This window comes from Hydra viridissima, unplaced genomic scaffold, assembly GCF_058129835.1.
Source record: "Hydra viridissima isolate aposymbiotic clone 2 unplaced genomic scaffold, HvirCarnegie_v1 scaffold_3, whole genome shotgun sequence".
NCBI lineage: Eukaryota > Metazoa > Cnidaria > Hydrozoa > Anthoathecata > Hydridae > Hydra > Hydra viridissima.
In genome coordinates this window covers 2,283,130-2,303,740 of record NW_028324302.1, presented here as the reverse complement: position 1 = coordinate 2,303,740, position 20,611 = coordinate 2,283,130, and the positions used below count along the sequence as shown (strand labels likewise).

The following is a 20,611-nucleotide window of genomic DNA, read 5'->3' as shown; positions in this document are numbered from 1 at the left end:
ACCAAAGTTCACAGACAGTCATGAAAATTTATTATGATGATGAAATCATTAACATGATTGTTTTATGCATAAATTTTTTCCAAAAATGTTATGGTGTGTCCTCAGATAAATGCTTTTTCTTGGTTTTATCTATGTGTTTTCCAATTTGTTAAGATAATACAAACAATAATTACCTTTATGTGTTTCTTTTGTAAAGTTAGGTTTTGCTGTATTAAAATCAATCTACAAATGTAGTTCATTAGAAAGTTTATATTAGCTTCAATTAAATCCTAATTATCAATTAGAGTTATGCTTTACTAGACAGTACTTGATAGATAAAATATAAAAATTTAACTCTGATGATTGCATTTTAATTATAATGATAAAAAAAAGAAATTCAGTGATAAAATCTGTTGAACATTAAAAAATTTAATCATTTTTTTGATTCAACTATAATTCTATAGAAATAGGTGACTGCTAAAAAAAGGTTTTTGTTTGCTAAATTTGATTTGATTAAGAGTCTCCTTGACAGCTCTCAGCTTTCCACTCAGCTTACTGCTGACTCAGGAGTGTAGTAGTGAATCCATGTTTCATTAGTTGTTACATACTGACACCAAAAAATCCTGTTTTTTTTTTGCATAGTTTTGAAAATGCTAAAAGCAGCATTTGTAAAACTCAATAATCTAGTATATATTTTGTATTACTATCTCTGGATCCTGGCACTTTTTGATTGTGATAACTGGGACACAAAAAAATTTACAGGTTGTTCAAAATATTATTAGTATTTTGTATCCTCAGGCTTATGCACTTTTGAACAAGATAAATGTGGCTTTAATGATGATCCAACTGGCCAGTTCACGTGGATAAGAAAACAGGGTTCAACACCAAGTTCAATGACCGGTCCATCCTCAGATCACACAACAGGAAGCATCTCAGGTAAGGATATGCTTCACATATTGGAAATTTTGCAGCTAGTATGCCTTGTTTATCAGAGTTTGATTTCCTTTTTTGGATGGTAAAACTGATATTAATAGATATTGTTTCACTTTTTTTCATTTAATAAAGTGCTTCATTTTGTTTTATATTTAGGTTATTTTGTGTATGTGGAAGCTTCTTCAACCAAAGTTAACGACAAAGGACGTTTTTCAAAAACTTACACCAATTTATCACCAAAAGGAAGTTGTTTAAAGTTTTGGTATCACATGTTTGGTTCACATATGGGAGACTTGAATGTGTACATTAACCCTACCATATTAGGGAAGGGCATTCCTGATTTTAATGTTACTGGACAGAAGGGTGATATTTGGATTAATGCTGAAGTTCCAATCAACACCACAACAGCTCTGGTAAGTTTTTGCAAGTTCTATAAATAGTCAGTTTCTGAACTTAATTTTGTTTAAAAGTTTGAAATATTTATGAAGATAAAGTAAAAATCTTCTTATTCCTTTTAACAGGTTGTATTTGAAGGTGTAACAAAGTTTGGTTATGAAGGGGACATGGCCATTGATGACATAGAATTAACCATGGGTCTCTGTGCTAAACCAGGTTGGTTTTTATCAGTTGCTTATTTTTTGCAATAAATGTATGTAGCAGTGTATAAAAATGATTTTTTCCAAGTTTTCTGGCAACGTTATGATTTTGCTAAATATATACATCTCTTATACCATGAACAAATGCTAGTAAAACATTTGTTTTTTCAGCAAAAGTAAACTCTTCTGTTTTTAATGGGAGTTTTTTGTTACTATCCAGTTTCCCTATGCTCTTTGATGTAACTCTTTAATCTTACCTCAAGAATGTGATTTTTTATGATCAAGACACTTTTATTTTGGTATTTGTTTAAGATAATAAAAAAAAAAGCAAAACAAACTTCTGTTCTCTCTTATCTTGAACTTTCATTTACTTTCATTTGCTGATTTGTTATATTTAATCTGAACACTTAACCACTTTAATTGTTGAGCAATCAGAAAAATGTAGCAGCTCAGTAGTACTACAAGGATGGAGATTTTTGCAAGATCTAAAACAAACAAATAGAAATATTTCTCAATGCATATGTAACTCACTGCATTTCAAATTTATTGTTAAAAAATAAATAAAATAAAAAGTAAAACAAACATTGAGAAATTGAATTTTTATTTCTTTTTCTCATCCACTTTATGAAACAAATTAAAGATTAATGTTAGAAAATTATGCATTTTTTCACTTATTTTGATTCTTGGATAAGTAACCTCCTCAACATTTCTTTCATCACTAAAAAGGAAATTTTTTGAGAATATCATACAGAACCACCAGCAATAGATTTTCATTCACATTAAGCAAGCACCTTTTGAAAATTATTTTCTGCAACATCATTTAGAACTGTTTTGAATATGGTAAATTAGTTTAAATTTTTCGGGAAGAAATATTGTGCTTAAACAATATAGTAAAACATATTTTTTTAATAATATGACATAAAAGTATTCTCTTTAGGTTTTTTTTTTTTAAGCTTCAATCTTAAGTTTAGAAAAGTTTAGTTAAGAAATACAAATTCATTTTTTTTTCTTTCAACAATTCAAAAAAAGTTGATGTATAGTTCAAATACATTTTTAAGTTGGTGTTTAAGTTGAGGTTTGTTTTTAATTGGTTCTAAAAGGCTTAAAGTTCTAACATATACACTGGATTTAAAGCTAGATAATATACCTCAAAATTTAGTATTAAGTTCTATTTCAAATTGCTTCACAATACCTGATTTGGATTGCAAATAGTATGCATCATGAGTTATAAATTAAACTTTAGGATTCTGTGACTTTGAGAGCGGTTTTTGCACATGGTATAATATACCAGCTGTTGAATCTGCAGATGACTTTGATTGGATCATTGGCTCTGGAGAAACTCCAACTTTGTTTACTGGGCCAACTGCTGATCGTAATGGAAACACAAAAGGTTTGTTTAATTTATATTTATTTATTTATTTATTTTTATTAAAATTTCATTTTTAAAAATTGTTATATATTTTTTTCCAGCAAAATATGTTTTCATTGAATCATCATTTCCAAATAAACTTAACCAAAAGGCTCGTTTGGCTAGCCAGCTTTTTAGTCAGAGCTCAAGTGGTGTTGGCCAGTGCTTTTTGTTTTATTACCATATGTATGGCACATCAATTGGTACGTTAAACATTTATGTTAATTCAAGCGATTCTGAAAAACTTGTGTGGACGCAGTCTGGAAACAAAGGAAATAAATGGTTCAATGGTCAAGTAAATGTTGGTATTGCAACAACAGCTTATAGGGTAAATTTTATTTTATGAAATGGTGTAAAATTTATGTTAGTATAAATAAGATTTACAAAAAAACCTTCCAACAGAAATTAAGAGTTTTAATAATTTTTTTAAAGATCATTATTGAAGGAGTTGTTGGAAATAGTTATCTAGGAAATATTGCTGTTGACGATTTTTCATTCCGCACTGGTAGCTGTGCTGTTGTACCAGCTGATGCTGATCCCTTAGTTACTCAATCAACAACTGGAAAACCAACAACAAGTGTGACTAAACCTACAGCAGGTATATAAATTATTTTAATGTCATTTTTGTACTATTTATCTCTTCAAGACTTCTGCTTTATCATTCATGTTTATAAATCATACACATAAATCATGCATAGTTATTTTTTTTGTTAGCTCCCATTTTTGAATGTGACTTTGAGTTTGGGTTATGTTCGAGCTGGTACCAAGATGTATTGACAGATCAACTTAACTGGACAATTTCTAGTGGTGCCACATCAACTATTGGTACAGGACCAAGTTTTGATCATACCAAAAACAATCGTAAGTTTTTTTGACATTTAACGGTTTAAATTCTGTCAAAATTTGGTATAAAATTTCTCACTCAGTAAAAGATCAATGTTATGCATCTAGAATATGGAAAATATGCATATCTTGAAGTATCTTTACAAAAGGAAAATGATGTTGCTCGTTTAATCAGTACCAGCATTCCAGCCACTGGAGATACTGGTGCAAAGTGTCTTACATTTTGGTACCACATGTATGGTCCACATGTAAATACTTTAAATATCTATGTTTTGCTTGGTGGCCATATTGGTCAACCACTCTGGTCAAGAACTGGCACACAAGGGAATAGATGGATGAAAGGTCAAGTTAACTTGGTTGGTCGACAACCATTTCAGGTATCATATTTGATATTTTTGAACTGAACATTTGCTTCAATTCTTTTATTTGAATTTTTTTATTTTATTTCCTATTTTTTTTACTATCTGAAAGAGAAAATATTGTGGTTGTTCATTTTCAGGCAGTCATTGAAGCAACAGTTGGTAAAAGTTATCAAGGTGATATAGCTATTGATGATATATCTCTTTCCACAAGTAAGTGTGTACTTGAAACTACAACCTGCACATTTGAAAATAATCAATGTGGGTATCGCGATGACCAGTCATCTGCTTCGCAAATTACTTGGACTTGGCAGTCTCAGGCAACATCTTCAAAAAGTAAGTAATTTTAATTATATAAGGCTTTAAAAAAAAAGGATTTTGCTTTTCTAGTTTGTATCTTTATCATGGGCAAACAACATAGTACTAGTTTTCAAATTAATAAAACCAGATTTTAGTTGTTCAGTTGTTGAATAAAATAACCAGATTTTAGTTGGTCACCTATGAATTTTTCTATATATATATGTATATATGTAAGACTTTTTACAGGCGCTTTAAAAGGATTTTATTTAACACATATTTCTGATTGCATCTGTAACTAATGAAAAGTTTTTAATTTTTGGTTTAAAAAACAATTTTTAGAAAATGGTCCATTAATTGATCACACACTACAGTCCTCTAATGGTTTCTACATGTATATTGATTCCTCTAATGGCAAACCAAATGACATAGCACGTTTATATAGTCCCATAGAACCGGCAACTGCTGGAAAATGTCTTTCATTCTGGTATCACATGAATGGACAAACCATGGGCACTTTATCAGTTTATTTAAGTATCAATGATAAACTTGCACAACGGCCAATTTGGTCGGAAACTGGTAACAAAGGAGATGTTTGGAGAATCTCAACAATGACTCTCACTGCAACTGATACTTTTGAGGTGAATATTGAAATTTACAAATTTTAAGCATATAAGTTATGGCATCATAAATATTTCTATAATAAAACTTTCATGCTGGTACAATTATATTCTACTTGTTACAATTAATGAACAACTTTTTCCTAAAGAAGAAAAGTTTTAACAGAAAAGTTTATGTTAAAACACATCAGCAGATTGTGTAGAAAAAGCAAATCTGATCAGTGTTTTTGATTAGTTTAGAGACCTTATAATATTCTGTGTAGATTAATGGTGTGTGTCAACTTTAAGTAGGTAATGTCTGTAGAAAAAAGTAAAGAAAAGTTGATCATTTATATAGCAATCTTAAAATTATAATGACTTATAGTTATTGAAGTGTTTGATATTTTTTATTACTGAAATTAAAAGACAAAGGTGTTAGATTTTCAAATAAAATAGAAAAAATTTTAAATTTTGGCTATAAATTTAAAACTAGAATATATTTTTGTTTTAAAAAAATAATACTTCCTTTAGATTGTGTTTGAAGGAAAGATTGGTAATGGAGTGGATAGTAATATGGCAATTGATGATGTGAAGTTATCTAATGGACCTTGCCAGTCTCCTGGTTAGTATGTTGTAGAAATATTTACAATTATTTACAATAACTCAGTATATTTATTGCATGTTAAGGATGTTGCAAAAAAACCACAGAAACATTGCAAAAAACACAAAAACATTGTAAATAGTAATTCACTAATAAGACACAATGACCTAAATAAGATAAAGAAAAGACAAAATGAAAACATTAGAAAAAAACTAATCACATGGTAAAAGAAGGATTAAAAAAAAATTTTAACACCCACAAAACAGACTTTTAAAAGAGATAAAATATAGATCAAATAATTAATATAATGTATTCACATATACATGCACATATACACATTCACAAATAAAAAATTATAAGATGTACATATGCGCAAAGAAACAAGTTATAGAGGTAAAGAATGAAATTAAGTATATCTTTTTAGGTAGAAATGACAGAGTGACTTTAAGAACAGATTCTTGGATCTATAACTATTTACTAATAGTACGGAATATGTAATAATAATATATAATAGTACGGAATAATTATAAACTAAGTTACAATCAATCAAAAAATTTTTACGGCTAAAAATAGTTTAAAACCATGTTAGCCTTTAAGTAGATAGGTCAGCAAAAAATCTTTTTTTTTCTCTAAGATTTTTCTGTTTGTAAAATAGAAATCAAGTTTTTTTTTTAAAAAAAAACAACTAGTAAATGCAACACCACCAAAAAAAAAATTCAAATGGAGAATTCATTTTCATCTTATGTGCCAAATATTGCCAATAAAGTCTTATTTCAAATGATGACCTTTTGAGTGCTAAAGTGCTGTTGCAGTTGACAAAGGAAATTATTTTCATTACTTTTTTTTTTTTATTAAAACTCATAGCAAGCAAAAGGTTTCTAATTTAAAAAATTAAAGCTTTACATGAAAAACCAAAAACAAATGAACTTAATTATAAAATAAACATAACTATATAATGTAATTTTAACTAATATAAAAATGTAGTTTAAGTAATTTTAATGTTACAATGAACTAGTTTTGGTACATAAATGTTTTAAGATTTTATTTTGATGAGATTTTTTTTTGGATATAAAACATCTTTTGGATGTAATTTTTATGTTTTATATAATTTAGGGTACTGTGATTTTGAGGTTGATACATGCACTTATAGTAACTCTAAGTTAGATGATTTTGATTGGATTCGTGGTTCAGCAGGAACTCCTTCTGGTTTCACTGGTCCTAAATTTGATCACACTATTGGAAATAGCAGTGGTAATTTTATTTTTAAAAATTTTGTTCTTTTTTTGAATAGCATGATTGAGTTACATTTATGTGGATATATATGTTTGTTTGCATATTTTTAGTGTATAATAGTATAAAGAATCCAAATCTAAATTATAGAGTTATTTAAATCATAATTTTGAACATCAAATTTATTTTTAACAAGCAAAAGTATGAATCAGTTCTATACAATATTTTTATGACATTCCTAATTAGTTCTTTGAATTTTCCTCTGAATTTGAAAAGTCAAATTAAAACTATGATTTAGCCAAAATATGGTGAATCTTAGCTTTAATTAATTTGACTTTTATTTCAGTTCCGTAAAAATCCAATATGAAAATATTTATGAAAATTGATTAAACATTTTTTAACAATACTTTCGTTGATTTTTTAGGGTCCTACATCTTCTTGGAAACATCTTTACCAACAAAAAAAGGTGATGTTGCTATTCTTGAAAGCGAGCAATTTAATCCTGTTCAAGGCTCTCGATGTTTAAATTTTTGGTATCATATGTATGGTGCTGACATTGGGTCCTTACAAGTGATATACAAAGTATTTTCAGGCTCACAGAAGGAGCAACTTCTTTGGAACTTGACTGGACAACAACACATTTCAGAGGATGATCCATGGAAGTATGCTCGTGTTCCAATAAATATGGATGCAGACCATATTGTAAGTTCTTTCTGGGTTAGAAACTTTAATTATTTATTTCTTGAAGTGTAACTAAACTTCAATCAACAACTTTTAAAAGAAAACTTTGAAATTTAAATTCTATATATATAAAATATATACAAAATCTGTTGTTTAGCAGCATTTTTTGCTTCTAAAACACTTTCTTTTTACTGTTTTTTTTTACTGTATTTTTTAGTAAAGGAGGTGCTCTTTGTGTTAAAAAAAATTTTTATTGAATTTTAGATCATGTTTAAAGGTATAGCTGGTGATGGTTGGACTGGTGACATTGCACTTGATGACATTCAATTTACAACTCTTGCTTGTATTCTTCAACCTCCAGAAGCTGACCCAAATGGAAAACCTACTATTGGGCCTCAAACAACACTACCAAACACCAGACCCACTACATTAGGTAATAATTACCTTAAGTATATAAAATAAATATTTAATTGTACTACCTTGCTAATTAATGATGTAAGAATTTAAGCTCTGATGCTGTTTTTTACAATTTGAACAAACTGATGCTTAGCTTAAAAAGGGTGTTAAAAGGCACTTAAATTTTTTATGCTAGGCTTTGATAAAGTATTAAATGTTAAGCAAAGTAATTTTTTAATTAGCAATTAAATTAACAAAAATCTGGAAGAGTGATTCTGTTAAAAAAAAAAGTTTTTTTAAGACTTAACTGCTGTATCTAAAAATAATTTAAATGTGTAATTTTAAGGTATTCTTACCTAAGTGAAGGATTATTTCATTTAGATTTTAAGCAAAGCTCATTTTAAAATTACTTTTTAAAATCTAGCAGGCTTATGTTGAGAAATGAGTTTTTTTGTAATTTAGAAAAAAAAAATTATGAATTTAAAGTGTGTGTGTGTGTGTGTATAAACTATTAAGAAACATCTTTTAACAACAATTTTAATAAGTTATAATAGTAATGTATAACGTAAGTTATATAGTAACTACGTTATACGTTACTATTTATACTTACAAGTTACTATTTATACTTAAGAGTTACTATATAACTTACGTTATAATATAACGTAAGTTATATAGTAACTACATTATATAGTAACTCTTCATTTAAGTTATTAAGGGACAGGCAGTAATATGAAAAATGTTTTGCTTTGAATTAAGTCTCAATAACAAACAATATACAACAGTGGTTATAGAAATTGTACACCCATATTATCTTTTAATTGGATTTTATAATGTGTTTCTAAGTATTTAACTTTACTGGCGTTTCTTATGATAACTTACAAGTTGGAACTTAGATTGTTGTTTGGACGTAAATATAACAATGAAACAAAAACTTTTGTCAAATTTGCATATTACACATGTTAGTGAAGAATTTGATTTACTATCAAAAGATGGAGTTTTTTAACAAAATTCTTAAGTGAGTACTAGAACTAGGCATTGAAAATATTATTTGTAATGTACATTTCATTTTCTTTTAGTAGCTTAACATGGTATATGAAAATAATGCTCTGTAGAAAATAGAAAAATACTGTTAAATATGTTATTGAATGGGCTTAACATTTCTCAAATTTTGCATTAACTAGAGTGTTTTAGAAAATTGGTTTAAAACTGTCATAAACATATTGAAAAGTACAATACCGCTGATGATAAAACTGGAAAGCCTTTGCCAAGGAAAACTTCAACCAATATGGGTTGCCAAATAGTTAGGATGTCTAAAAAAGAACTTCTTTTAATTTCTGATAAAATAAAAACCAAAACTGAAGAACAGTATCATGTAATTGTGTCAGCCCCAACCATTCGTTGTTGTTTTTAAGAAGCTATTTATAAGTGCTCTTTCTGTGATAGGTATTTTAACCCTTTATGAGCTGAGTTAAAAAATACACTTTTTAAAAAGAAATTACTAACATTTTTAGAAAACTTAAGAGTCTAAGCAAATAAGTTCAAATTTACTTTTCTTTCTGACGTCAATTATTTCCTAAAAGTAATTGTTGCCTTTTGGCAACATTGGTCTTACATGGGGAAATATTAAAGACCAGGTTTTGAGGTACAATTTCTATTTTCTTTTGTTGCCATATGGCAACAAGGGCCCATAAATGGTTAATTTTTTATAACTTTGTTCTTTATTATATAAATCAGAATTTATAGAAAGTCAAATAAAGGCAAATAAATTTTGTCTAAAAACCACTTTTAAAAAATTCCAGAGGTTTCCTGGTTTTTAAAAACTAGGTTTGAAAATAAATTGTTCATTTTATTTCATTATTCATACAATACATGTATTTGTTAAGGATTGCTGTATAGTCTAAAAAATTTTTGTTTTTTTTAAAGTAAAAGTTAATATTTTCAAAAACTCAGTTAAAATACTTGTACAAATATTTTAAATTCAGTTTATATGTAAAAAAAAAAAAAATTATCATTATTTCTTATTTTCTTGAAATTTAGCTCCAACTCCACTAAGTTGTGACTTTGAGAAGGATTTTTGCTCACTTGTCCAAGATTCTTCTGATCAATTTAACTGGACAAGAAAGCAAGGGTTTACTGATACCCCAGATACTGGTCCTTCAACAGATCACACCTTTGGAAAAGGTGAGTTTTTCATTTCTTTCCTCTGCAAGACTTTATATTTTTCTCCTCTGCAATAAAACTTTTGCCTAAGTTTACTCTTTCTTTTATTTCTCATATAAACTTAAGTTGCAATTGAGTAAATAGAAGTGTAATTTCTTCAAAGGTATCAGCAAACTATATATATATATATATATATATATATATATATATATATATATATATATATATATATATATATATATATATATATATATATATATATATATATATATATATATATATATATATATATATATATATATATATATATATATATATATATATATATATATATATATATATATATATATATAGAAATGAAAATTAAAAAATTTTTTATCAAGGTGCTGTTGGTTTATATGGTCCTGGCTCCATTCGTCACATTAGTAGCAAATGTATCCATGTACTTAATGGTGCTTTTACCAAACCAACAGATGATACCACATTAGTACTTTATGATGGGTGTGGGCAATCTAGATTAGAATTTCAGCTCACAAGTGATGGTTTGCTGAAGCTAACAATGTATAACATGTGTGTTCGATTAAAGGGTGATTCTACAGCTTCTGAAACAGAGGTAATTATAGATAAACAGATGACATTTGAAAAAATTAAAATTTTAGACATTGGTTCATTATTAAAACATAAATTTTTTTGTTTTTTTTATCTTTAAATATTTTTAAGGTGACTGTCAGTGACACCTGCACAGCCAAATGGTTGCTGACAAAGTCTGGTCAACTTCAGCATCAAGCTACTGGCATGTGTATTTCACCTCTAGGAAGTACTTTAAATCCAGGAAACAATTTAAAGTTGGTTGCTTATAAAACATGTAGTGATGATTCAAAGAGATTCAGTTTCTCTCCAAGTATGTTAATCTCTTTCTAAATTTATTTACAAATTCTTTTTTTGTGTTTTTTTAAAATGTTTCTTTAATGTTAAAATTGTAATTTTTTTTTTTTACAGCCATGGGTTTTTACGCCTATATAGAAGCTTCATCCCCACGCAAAGAGAATGATACTGCTCGATTGCTTTCTCCTACTTTAACCTTAAGTCAATGTTTGAATTTTTGGTTCCACATGTATGGCCAACATGTAAATAGGCTCAATGTTTATAAAAAAGTTGGTCAAAAAATGGATCTGGCATGGTCAAAATATGGTTCACATGGCAACCAATGGAGAGCTGCTCATGTATTTCTAAACTCAAAAGATCCTTATCAGGTCTTCACTTTAATTTAAAATTACCATCAATAGCTCATTGATTATATTACCAAATCAAGAATTGAATCTGTTTAAATCAAAACAATTTTTTGTTTAGTATGTGTTTGAAGCAATTAGAGGGAATGGCTATTCAGGAGACATTGCAATAGATGATATAACTGTAAGCCCCACATGTCCTGCTCCAGGTTAGTATTAGCTGTAGCATTGTCAATTTTTTTTTGTTTTAATTTGAAAATGTTCTTTCTAGCTGCAGCATTATCTTTTTATTTTTGTTTTAATTTGAAATGTTCTTTCTAACTTTTGTTGATGTTGTTCAATGTGAATCATAATATTTAAATCAGGAGAATATCGCCATATGATTTGTGTAGTCATATGAAATTACAAGCAATTATATGAAATTATATCCAATCATACAGAGAATAATAATCATCATTTCAGCAGGAAAATCTTTAACAAAAATTAACGATCAGAAATTTTTTTCAGTGGAATGCACTTTTGAAGAAATGGATCCTCCTATATGTGGATGGATAAATGACAAAGCTGATGCATTTGACTGGTCTATTGGACAAGGAAGTACTGCAACCTTAAATACAGGTCCTGAAAATGATCACACATACAATGATAAAAATGGTAATAAAAAATATTTTAAATATTATTAAGTATTTTAAGTATTTTAAGTATTATATATTTAAGTATTAAATATTTTAAGTATTAAAATTTTAAGTTAAAAGTAACAGCAATAAATTTAACAAGAAAGAAACTTTAAAAAGCTTTAAAAGTCTTTTATTTAATGGAAATTTTTAGGCAAATACTTGTTTATTGAGACTTCAACATTTGTAAGTGCTGGTTCTGTCGCACGAATTTCTTCGCCAAATTACCCTGGTAATTCAAAAACTGGGGGTCAATGTTTTCAATTCTGGTATCATATGTATGGATCATCTATTGGTAAGTTAACGCTTTCAGTTAAGGGGTCTGATACAGCTGCTCCTACTTTATTGTGGACAAAGCAAGGTAACCAAGGAAATCAATGGTTTATTGGCCAAGCCACCATTCAAAATCAAAGATCATTCCAGGTAATACAATCTCATCATCAAAGATGCTTAAGTATTTATATCACTTTCATGATGTTGATGAATTTAAATATTTTTTTTTTAATATTTTATTTTATATTCTTTTATAGCTTATATTTGAAGCAACACGAGGAACAAGCTTCACTGGAGATATTGCAATAGATGACTTAATTATGTATGATGGAGCTTGCAATAATGAAGGTACTTTTTCAAATCATTAAGTTTTTTTTATTAACAAGTTCTCTTTTAAATTTAAATTTAAAACAATTTTTGTGAGCTTGATCAATTTTAAAAATAACTTACTTCCAGCAACTTGTGATTTTGAAAACGAAAAGTGTACTTGGAAAAATATTCAAAGTGAAGACACTTTTGATTGGATAATTGGACAGGGAAGCACACCCACCATCCTCACAGGACCTTCTTCTGACCATTCCAAGCAGAATGGAGAGGGTTTGTTTTTTTGTTTTTTTTTTTATAAGATAAAATATATTTTTTTTAATTTTGTTTTATTTAATAGAGTTTTTTAAAAATTTAATTAGTGAGGAAGATTATGTGTTAATTTATGAAAAATATGTATATATATATGTATGTATATATATGTATGTATATATATCTATGTATATATATCTATGTATATATATATGTATGCATTATCATTAACACATTAGCAATTTTTGCAGTAGCAGTCACTTTTAGTATCAATCACTGCGGATGGCCTAAATTACTGTCATATATGACAGTGGTCTTGGCTTGGTAGTGGTCATAGCAGCTATAATCACTATGGCAGCAATTACTACGATTATTACAATAATAGTTTCTATGAAAGTAATTGTTTTGAAGTGAATTGCTTTAACAGTCAATTGCTTTCACAGATCTTTCTTGCCCATCTATAGTAGTTATTAGTAGCGATATATGAATATATTTATATAGTTTTTATTTTATGTATACTACATTCTTAGGTAAATATATATACATTGAAGCATCTTTTCCACGGAAGCTTGGAGATACAGCTCGATTAGTATCTGAACAACTCTCAATTCAATCATCATCTGCATACTGTTTACGCTTTTGGTACCACATGAAAGGATCAGACATAGGAACATTAAATCTTTATATTAAGACTGGTACAGGAAAAATGAATGAAATTTTAGTATGGTCATTATCAGGTAATCAAGGAGACACATGGTTGGAAGGTACAGCTCCAATAAGTAGTCAAAGTGATTTTTATGTAAGTTGTGTTCATAGTTATAAAAGAACTTTTTTTAAAATTAAAAAATTCAAACATGGAATAGTAATAGTTCTTTTTAAAATCACAATGTTTAGAGTACCGTATATACTGTCAAAACTATGTATAGTACTCTGAACAGTGTGCTTCCATAAATACTGTGCTAACATAAACGCTGTGTACTAACATAAACGTTGTGTGCTAACATATAAAATTATTGTAGTGACACTGTGACAGAAAGTCAACGCTGTGCATAAATTGACTTTACATTTTTTGTAACTAAAAAGAGTAATTTTTTATAGCTAATCAATAAGTTGAGGTGATTATTCAACAAATAGATAATAGGAATGTTTTTGATCCATTCTAAATGGCTTAAAGTCACAGTATTTAACATAGCATATATAGAAAATCCTAACTTTACATATATGTTATGTTAACAACATACTATGTATACACCGGTTTGCACTGCATCTTAAATGTTAATCATAGGTAAATATTTATAAAAAAACTATAAAAATATTTAAAAATATTTGTATTTGAAAAGTTTATTAATGTTTCTTTTTTTTTCTTTTTTTTTTTAGCTTGTATTTGAAGCAGTGCATGGAGGTGCATTCAATGGTGACATTGCCCTGGATGATATAGTTTACTCCATGGGAACATGTTTTCTAGTACCACCAGCTGCTAATCCTAATTCTAAGACAACACCAGGACCATCTCAACCACCTACCACCCCAGGTATTATTCAATTGTGATAAAACTAATGCCAAAAAATGTATAAATTTAAAATACAGAAAAAAATAATAAAAAAGTTATAGTTTTTTGAAAGCTAATCTATTATTTTTATTTTGATTATGTTTATTTCTATCTTATTTATCTTTATTTTTTCTCCCCAAAGTGATAACTGTTTATGGATGTAATTTTGAAAGTAAAACACTGTGTCAATGGAGTCAGGATGCAACAGATAACTTCAACTGGACATTGAATAGTGGAAGGACATCATCAGATGGTTCTGGACCCAATACAGATCACACATTTGGAAACAGTAACTCCTTTAGATACAAACTTTGTTTTGTAAATTTTTTAAATTTTTTTATGAAACTTTGAGTTTAAAATAAAAGGTTTTTTTTATTTTATTTAGAAACTGGTACTTACTTATATATTGAGGCTTCTTACCCTCGAAAAAAAGGTGATTCTGCAAGAATACTTAGTCCACTTGTACCATCTGACAAGGTTTATGGAAAATCACGTTGCTTTCAGTTTTGGTACCACATGTTTGGGCCTCACATTGATTCTCTAAACATTTATCGCAAATCAGGAAATTCTATGATAAAACTCTGGACACGAGTTGGTGATAATGGAAATATTTGGAGGCTTGGACAAGTTGATTTGGCATCACAGTTAGCATATCAGGTTAAATTTTTTTTTGCTTGTTTGTGTAAGAAATAATGCAAATGAGTATTGTATCTTTCTGTTACAACTTGTCTGTTTTATGCATATTAAAGGTTGTTGTTGAAGCTATCCGTGGTGAGGATTACCAAGGCGATATTTCAATTGATGATATAGATTTAATTGATGGTGCTTGCCCACCGTCAGGTAATAGGACTCCAAATTTTACTTATAATAATTATTTGTTTCTTTCTTCAAATAATGTCTTAAGTTTTGTAAATTTAGATATTTGTGATTTTGAACATGGTTTTTGTGGTTATACTGCTGATCCTAAAGCAGAATTTGATTGGTTGAGAAATAAAGGGGAGACATCTAGTGATGGCACAGGACCATCTTCTGATCATACACTTCAATCAGATCAAGGTTAGATTTTAACTCTAAAGTTGTAATTAGGTTATCATTTTTATAGCAAGTCTGTATTGGAAACTTAGTGCCTAGCAAATAAGAATTTTTTAAAAATATTGACTTTTTATATTGATGTTTTTTATAATAAATGTAGGTTATTACATATATACTGAGGCATCTGGGCGGAGAAAGTTAGGCGATCGTGCTCGTCTTATAGGCCCTGTCATACCTGATAATAATCCACGTTGTCTTGAGTTTTGGTTTCACATGAGAGGATGGCATATTGGTCAACTTAATGTCTATATTCAAGTAAGTTTATAAGTTGATTCAAGTAAATTTATAAGATGAATCAAGTAAATTTATAAGATGAAGCAAGTAAATTTATATGATGATTCAATTAAATTTACAAGAGTACAAACTACTTAATCAATTAACCAATTAAAAATATCTTCTAAAGTTCTTAATACTTTATAAAAATATTGTTAAATTATATTTTCTTTTTAGGCTCCTAATGGTGGAAACACTTTAATTTGGAGGCGAGAGGGGAACCATGGTGATTCATGGAAGATAGCAAATGCTCCAATTCGACCTAGAAGTGGGCGCCAAATTGTAATTGAAGGTGTACGTGGCTTGAGCTACTCTGGAGATATTGCAGTTGATGATGTAAAACTTATTGATGGATACTGTCCACCCCCTGGTTTGTATTTTAAAGAAGTCTTAATTAATTTTAAAAATTTTTAACCCCCCCCCCCCCCCCCATAATCAAACCCACAAGATTCCCATATCTAGCAGAGCCTTTTAAAATGCAAATAAAGATATATTTAAGAAATAATATTAATTTGCAGGAGAGTGTTCTTTTGAAACTGGTACTTGCTCATGGACTAATTCAAAATCAAATTTGGATAATTTTGATTGGATCATTGGTAGTGGCGGCACTCCATCTCTTTTTACAGGTCCAAATGTTGATCACACTACAGGCACACAAGATGGTAAGACTCAAGTACTTAACACAATATACAAAAATAGAATTACATCAATATATGTTAACATGCAAATATTTGTTCACAAAACGAAATAAAGATTTTACACTGACAATATTATCTAAAGTTATTTAATTTAATTTTGTTTAGGATTTTATATGTATATTGAAGCCTCCATTCCAAGAAATGGTGACAAAGCTTGGCTTATATCAGAAGACTTTCCACCAACTCTTGGTCAATGTATTGATTTCTGGACACATATGTATGGTAGTGATATTGGAGAGCTAAATGTATATATTCGTGGACAAAATGGTACCATGAGAAGAATTTGGACTTTAGCTGGTTCCCAAGGCCCTACATGGATGAATGGCCAAGCACCTATTGTGTCATTAGAAGATTACCAGGTAACTTATTACTATTTCATTTTAAAATTTTTAATGGAGTTGACAAAAATATATTATGGTCTTTATCTTCTTTTATTTTAATTTATGTATTAGATATTCTTTTTTCAGTGATCTGGTTCCTAGTGGCATCGATTTGCTATAAATAATTGTTTGTTTTAATTAAGCATTTACCCAAAGCAAAACCCACATAAAAGTAATCTGAGTGAATATTCTTAAATAAATAAGAAAAAAGTAAAATAGGACCTCTTTAATGGATGTTTCAAAAGCATTCTCTTTTTCATATTATGTATTATTTTTTGGAGATTAGAATTTCTTTAAACAAAAGAAATTTTTTGTTTAGATTGTGTTTGAAGCAGTCCGAGGCAGTGGATACTTAGGAGATATAGCTATTGATGATATTGTGTTTCCAAGTTTTAAATGTGCAAATATTCCCGCAAACTCAGTGCCTCCAGATCCTACAACTCAAGCTCCTACAACTGTTACCACAACACCACAACCAACACCAAGTTGGTTTTTTTTCATTCTATATACTTAGTATTCTATTATTCTAATCCATTGATATTTGTTTCACATCTTTATGTCATCATTCCTCCTTTCTAACATTTATAGTTCCAAATTTCTACACCTGTAACTTCACATTTGACAAGTGTAATTGGTATGATGATTTGACAGCAAAATTTACCTGGACCCGGCATCAAGGAAGTACAAGTTCAATTGATACTGGTCCCTCCAATGATCATACTACTGGCGCTAGTAAATAGATTTCTTTTATTACTAAATGTAAATAGGATATACTTTTTAAACCCATACAGTAGCGGTCAAAAAGATATGAGCAAAGATGTTAAGATAGTGATCTAATACAAATTGCCAACTGCCTAAAAAAAAATTGGAAAAAGTGTGTAACTTAACCTAACCAAATATTGCTGAGAAAATTGTCAACACCTCTTTCCTTAAATTATGTTTTGTTTTTTTTCTATGAATAAATCAATAAGCTACAGGAAAAAAAACAAAAAAAAACTTATTTTTACCATTACTGTATTTTTAAATTGGTGAACTTGTAAATTATTTTTAATTTTTGATGTTAAATTAAATTAGCGAATTTAAATATAAAATGTTACTTTTTTTAACAGGAAAACTTTTCTATTTGTTTAATTTGTTTTAGGTAAAAAAAAAACTTTTGAACTGTGATGACTACTTTTGGCAACAAGCTTTAAATTTTCTTTGTGTGTGTGTGTTTTTTTTTTTTGAAAGTTGTGATGGATTTTATAATAGGTAATTAAAATTTGTTTTCAGGTGGGTGGTATATTTTCATTGAAACATCATGGCCTCGTGTACAGAATGATACTGCACGTTTAATAAGTGCTAGCATCCCAGCCACAAGTAGAAGCTGCTTGCAATTCTGGTATCATATGTTTGGAGACCATATTGCTAACTTGTCTGTTTACACTAGAGCTCAAAACAAATCAACTCTTGTTTGGATAAAAAGTGGTACACAAGGTCCGAGATGGAAGCATGCAGTTATACATGTTACATCAGCATCTAAGTTCCAGGTTTTGCAAGTTTTAAACTATATTGTGTTTTACTCCCAATCTTTTTGCAGTGAATATTATTATGCAATATGAAGAAGAGATGATATTGTTATTGATTTTTTTCTTTCTCTAGCAAAATTACATTCATTTTGAATGATATTTGTTTTTATATACAATTGAATTAGATGTTTAATTTTTTTTTTTTATTTAAAGGTTGTTTTTGAAGGTGTTGTTGGACCTAGTTACAGAGGAGACATTGCTCTTGATGATTTGAGTTTAAATGAAGGTTCCTGTCCTCCACAAGGTACATAAACAAGAATGTTTAAGTCTTTATAAAAGTTTACTTTTTATAAAAATCAAGAGGGGGTGATGGGAGTGATAAGTTATGGGCTTGATAAATTTTGGAGTGATTTCTTGTCTCTGAGTATTATGCCTTTTTTTTTTTTTGACTAGTTTTATTACCAATTTAAATATAAGCTCATTTTCAAATCATGTTATAGCGGAATGCACTTTTGAGGATCCAAATCTATGTGGGTGGACTAACATGATTGGTGATGATTTTGATTGGACCAGAGACAATAGTGGTACTTCATCATCAGGGACTGGACCACAAAATGATAATACTTTTGGAACTGCTGCAGGTAAGTCTTGTTGAGATTGCAAAAAGATTTTAACAATAGATATTTTATTCATTTTTGGTATTTCAATGAAAGAGTTTTCTTTTTCTTAGGTTACTATATGTACATTGAGTCATCCAACCCTCGTTCAAAAGGTCACAAAGCTTGGTTAAAATCTCCTGATTTTTCACCTACATTGGGGCGGTGCTTATCTTTCTGGTATCATATGTATGGTGAAGATATTGGATCACTCAATGTTTTAATATACCAAAACGGGTCTCGTTCTGCTCCCATCTGGACACTATCTGGTGCTCAAGGAGGCTTGTGGCGACCCTCACGTGTTACCATCAAAAGTGATGTTTCTCATAGTGTGAGTTTATCAAGATATTGTTTTTAGTTACTTGACATTAAAAATTCTTTGTTTTTACTAATAAAAAAGGAAAATGTTTTAAAAAGTAATGGTTTTCTTTTTACAGATAATATTTGAAGGGGTTACTGGTGATTCTTATAGAGGAGACATTGCTATTGATGATGTAATGGTTGCAGATGAAGCTTGTCCTGATCCTGGTTTTTGCGACTTTGAGCGTGATATGTGTGGTTACACTAATATGCCATATGGTGATCAGTTTGATTGGGAAATTGGTTCAGGATCTACATCATCTGCTTTGACTGGCCCTTCAACTGATCACTCCACTGGAAATGCTCTTGGTATTTTGTTTTTTTAAAACCTGTTTGAAATGATGATGTTGTTGTATAATATATTGCTTCTCAAGTTTTCTTACAGTTTTTTTTAAATTAAACTTTTTTTTATAAATTTTTTTATCACTTTAAAATTTAGGTCAATATATTTTCATTGAGTCATCATATCCCAGATTAGCTCATGAAGCAGCCATTATTCGCAGTGAAACAATTCCAACAACAGGGGATGGCAAGTGTGTCCAGTTCTGGTATCATATGTATGGATCTGAAATAGGAAAGCTTGAAGTGAACATGCGTGTTGGTAATGATATTTCAGAAACTATTGTATGGGAGTTAAATGGCAATCAAGATAATTTATGGAAGCAAGGTCAAGCGCCGTTCTTAAGTCGAGGGCAAAATTTAGAGGTAAAAGACCTTTCTTCTTATCAGTTGTACATTTATTTTATCCTATATATTTACTTTTTAACATCTTTCCAAGCATATTTTAGATTCGTTTTGAAGGAATACGTGGGTATGGTTACAAAGGAGATATTGCGATTGATGATATTACTGTTACAAATTTTGCCGGGTCATGCCCAGTACAACCTGCTTCTGCTCAGCCTTGGGGTTGCAATTTTGAACTTGGATTCTGTAACTGGATTCAGTCGACTAAAGATGATTTTGATTGGATACGAAACAAGGGTCAAACTTCATCAGTAGGAACTGGACCAGTAGTTGACCATACAACAAATACAAGTATAACTAAAATGAAAATAAGATTTTTTTCCATTCAATTGTTTTATTTACAGGCTTGTTAGCATAATTTGCCTTTAATTAATATTTAATCAATTTTTTTTCTTTAAAAAAAAACATCTTATAAAAAAGGCTACACTATCTAAATGGTCATTTAAAATGTTATTTTCAATGTCAAAGTATTTTTACAGAGAAATTACAAATGTTTGTTTTTAAATGAATTTTAGTA

The 20,611-nt window shown here is 29.1% G+C and overlaps 1 protein-coding gene across 1 annotated transcript in view; it reads left to right on the top strand.

Moving 5' to 3' along the window:
• LOC145201403 (MAM and LDL-receptor class A domain-containing protein 1-like) overlaps positions 1–20,611 on the top strand; it is a 50,839-nt gene that overhangs the window by 4,206 nt on the left and 26,022 nt on the right. The window contains exons 7-48 of the mRNA XM_090082748.1: positions 778–915; positions 1,069–1,325; positions 1,434–1,524; positions 2,752–2,898; positions 2,979–3,244; positions 3,349–3,514; positions 3,631–3,777; positions 3,868–4,136; positions 4,259–4,454; positions 4,758–5,056; positions 5,546–5,636; positions 6,729–6,866; positions 7,270–7,547; positions 7,791–7,959; positions 9,960–10,103; positions 10,466–10,695; positions 10,803–10,983; positions 11,082–11,335; positions 11,433–11,520; positions 11,819–11,965; positions 12,140–12,408; positions 12,516–12,606; positions 12,715–12,855; positions 13,365–13,633; positions 14,212–14,365; positions 14,526–14,672; positions 14,769–15,040; positions 15,133–15,223; positions 15,302–15,439; positions 15,576–15,730; positions 15,926–16,118; positions 16,267–16,410; positions 16,552–16,805; positions 17,146–17,311; positions 17,415–17,558; positions 18,099–18,355; positions 18,548–18,638; positions 18,835–18,975; positions 19,065–19,321; positions 19,428–19,659; positions 19,790–20,055; positions 20,139–20,385. Coding sequence (XP_089938874.1) covers positions 778–915; positions 1,069–1,325; positions 1,434–1,524; positions 2,752–2,898; positions 2,979–3,244; positions 3,349–3,514; positions 3,631–3,777; positions 3,868–4,136; positions 4,259–4,454; positions 4,758–5,056; positions 5,546–5,636; positions 6,729–6,866; positions 7,270–7,547; positions 7,791–7,959; positions 9,960–10,103; positions 10,466–10,695; positions 10,803–10,983; positions 11,082–11,335; positions 11,433–11,520; positions 11,819–11,965; positions 12,140–12,408; positions 12,516–12,606; positions 12,715–12,855; positions 13,365–13,633; positions 14,212–14,365; positions 14,526–14,672; positions 14,769–15,040; positions 15,133–15,223; positions 15,302–15,439; positions 15,576–15,730; positions 15,926–16,118; positions 16,267–16,410; positions 16,552–16,805; positions 17,146–17,311; positions 17,415–17,558; positions 18,099–18,355; positions 18,548–18,638; positions 18,835–18,975; positions 19,065–19,321; positions 19,428–19,659; positions 19,790–20,055; positions 20,139–20,385 — 7,815 coding nt within the window. The remainder of the gene's footprint in view (positions 1–777; positions 916–1,068; positions 1,326–1,433; positions 1,525–2,751; positions 2,899–2,978; positions 3,245–3,348; positions 3,515–3,630; positions 3,778–3,867; positions 4,137–4,258; positions 4,455–4,757; positions 5,057–5,545; positions 5,637–6,728; positions 6,867–7,269; positions 7,548–7,790; positions 7,960–9,959; positions 10,104–10,465; positions 10,696–10,802; positions 10,984–11,081; positions 11,336–11,432; positions 11,521–11,818; positions 11,966–12,139; positions 12,409–12,515; positions 12,607–12,714; positions 12,856–13,364; positions 13,634–14,211; positions 14,366–14,525; positions 14,673–14,768; positions 15,041–15,132; positions 15,224–15,301; positions 15,440–15,575; positions 15,731–15,925; positions 16,119–16,266; positions 16,411–16,551; positions 16,806–17,145; positions 17,312–17,414; positions 17,559–18,098; positions 18,356–18,547; positions 18,639–18,834; positions 18,976–19,064; positions 19,322–19,427; positions 19,660–19,789; positions 20,056–20,138; positions 20,386–20,611) is intronic.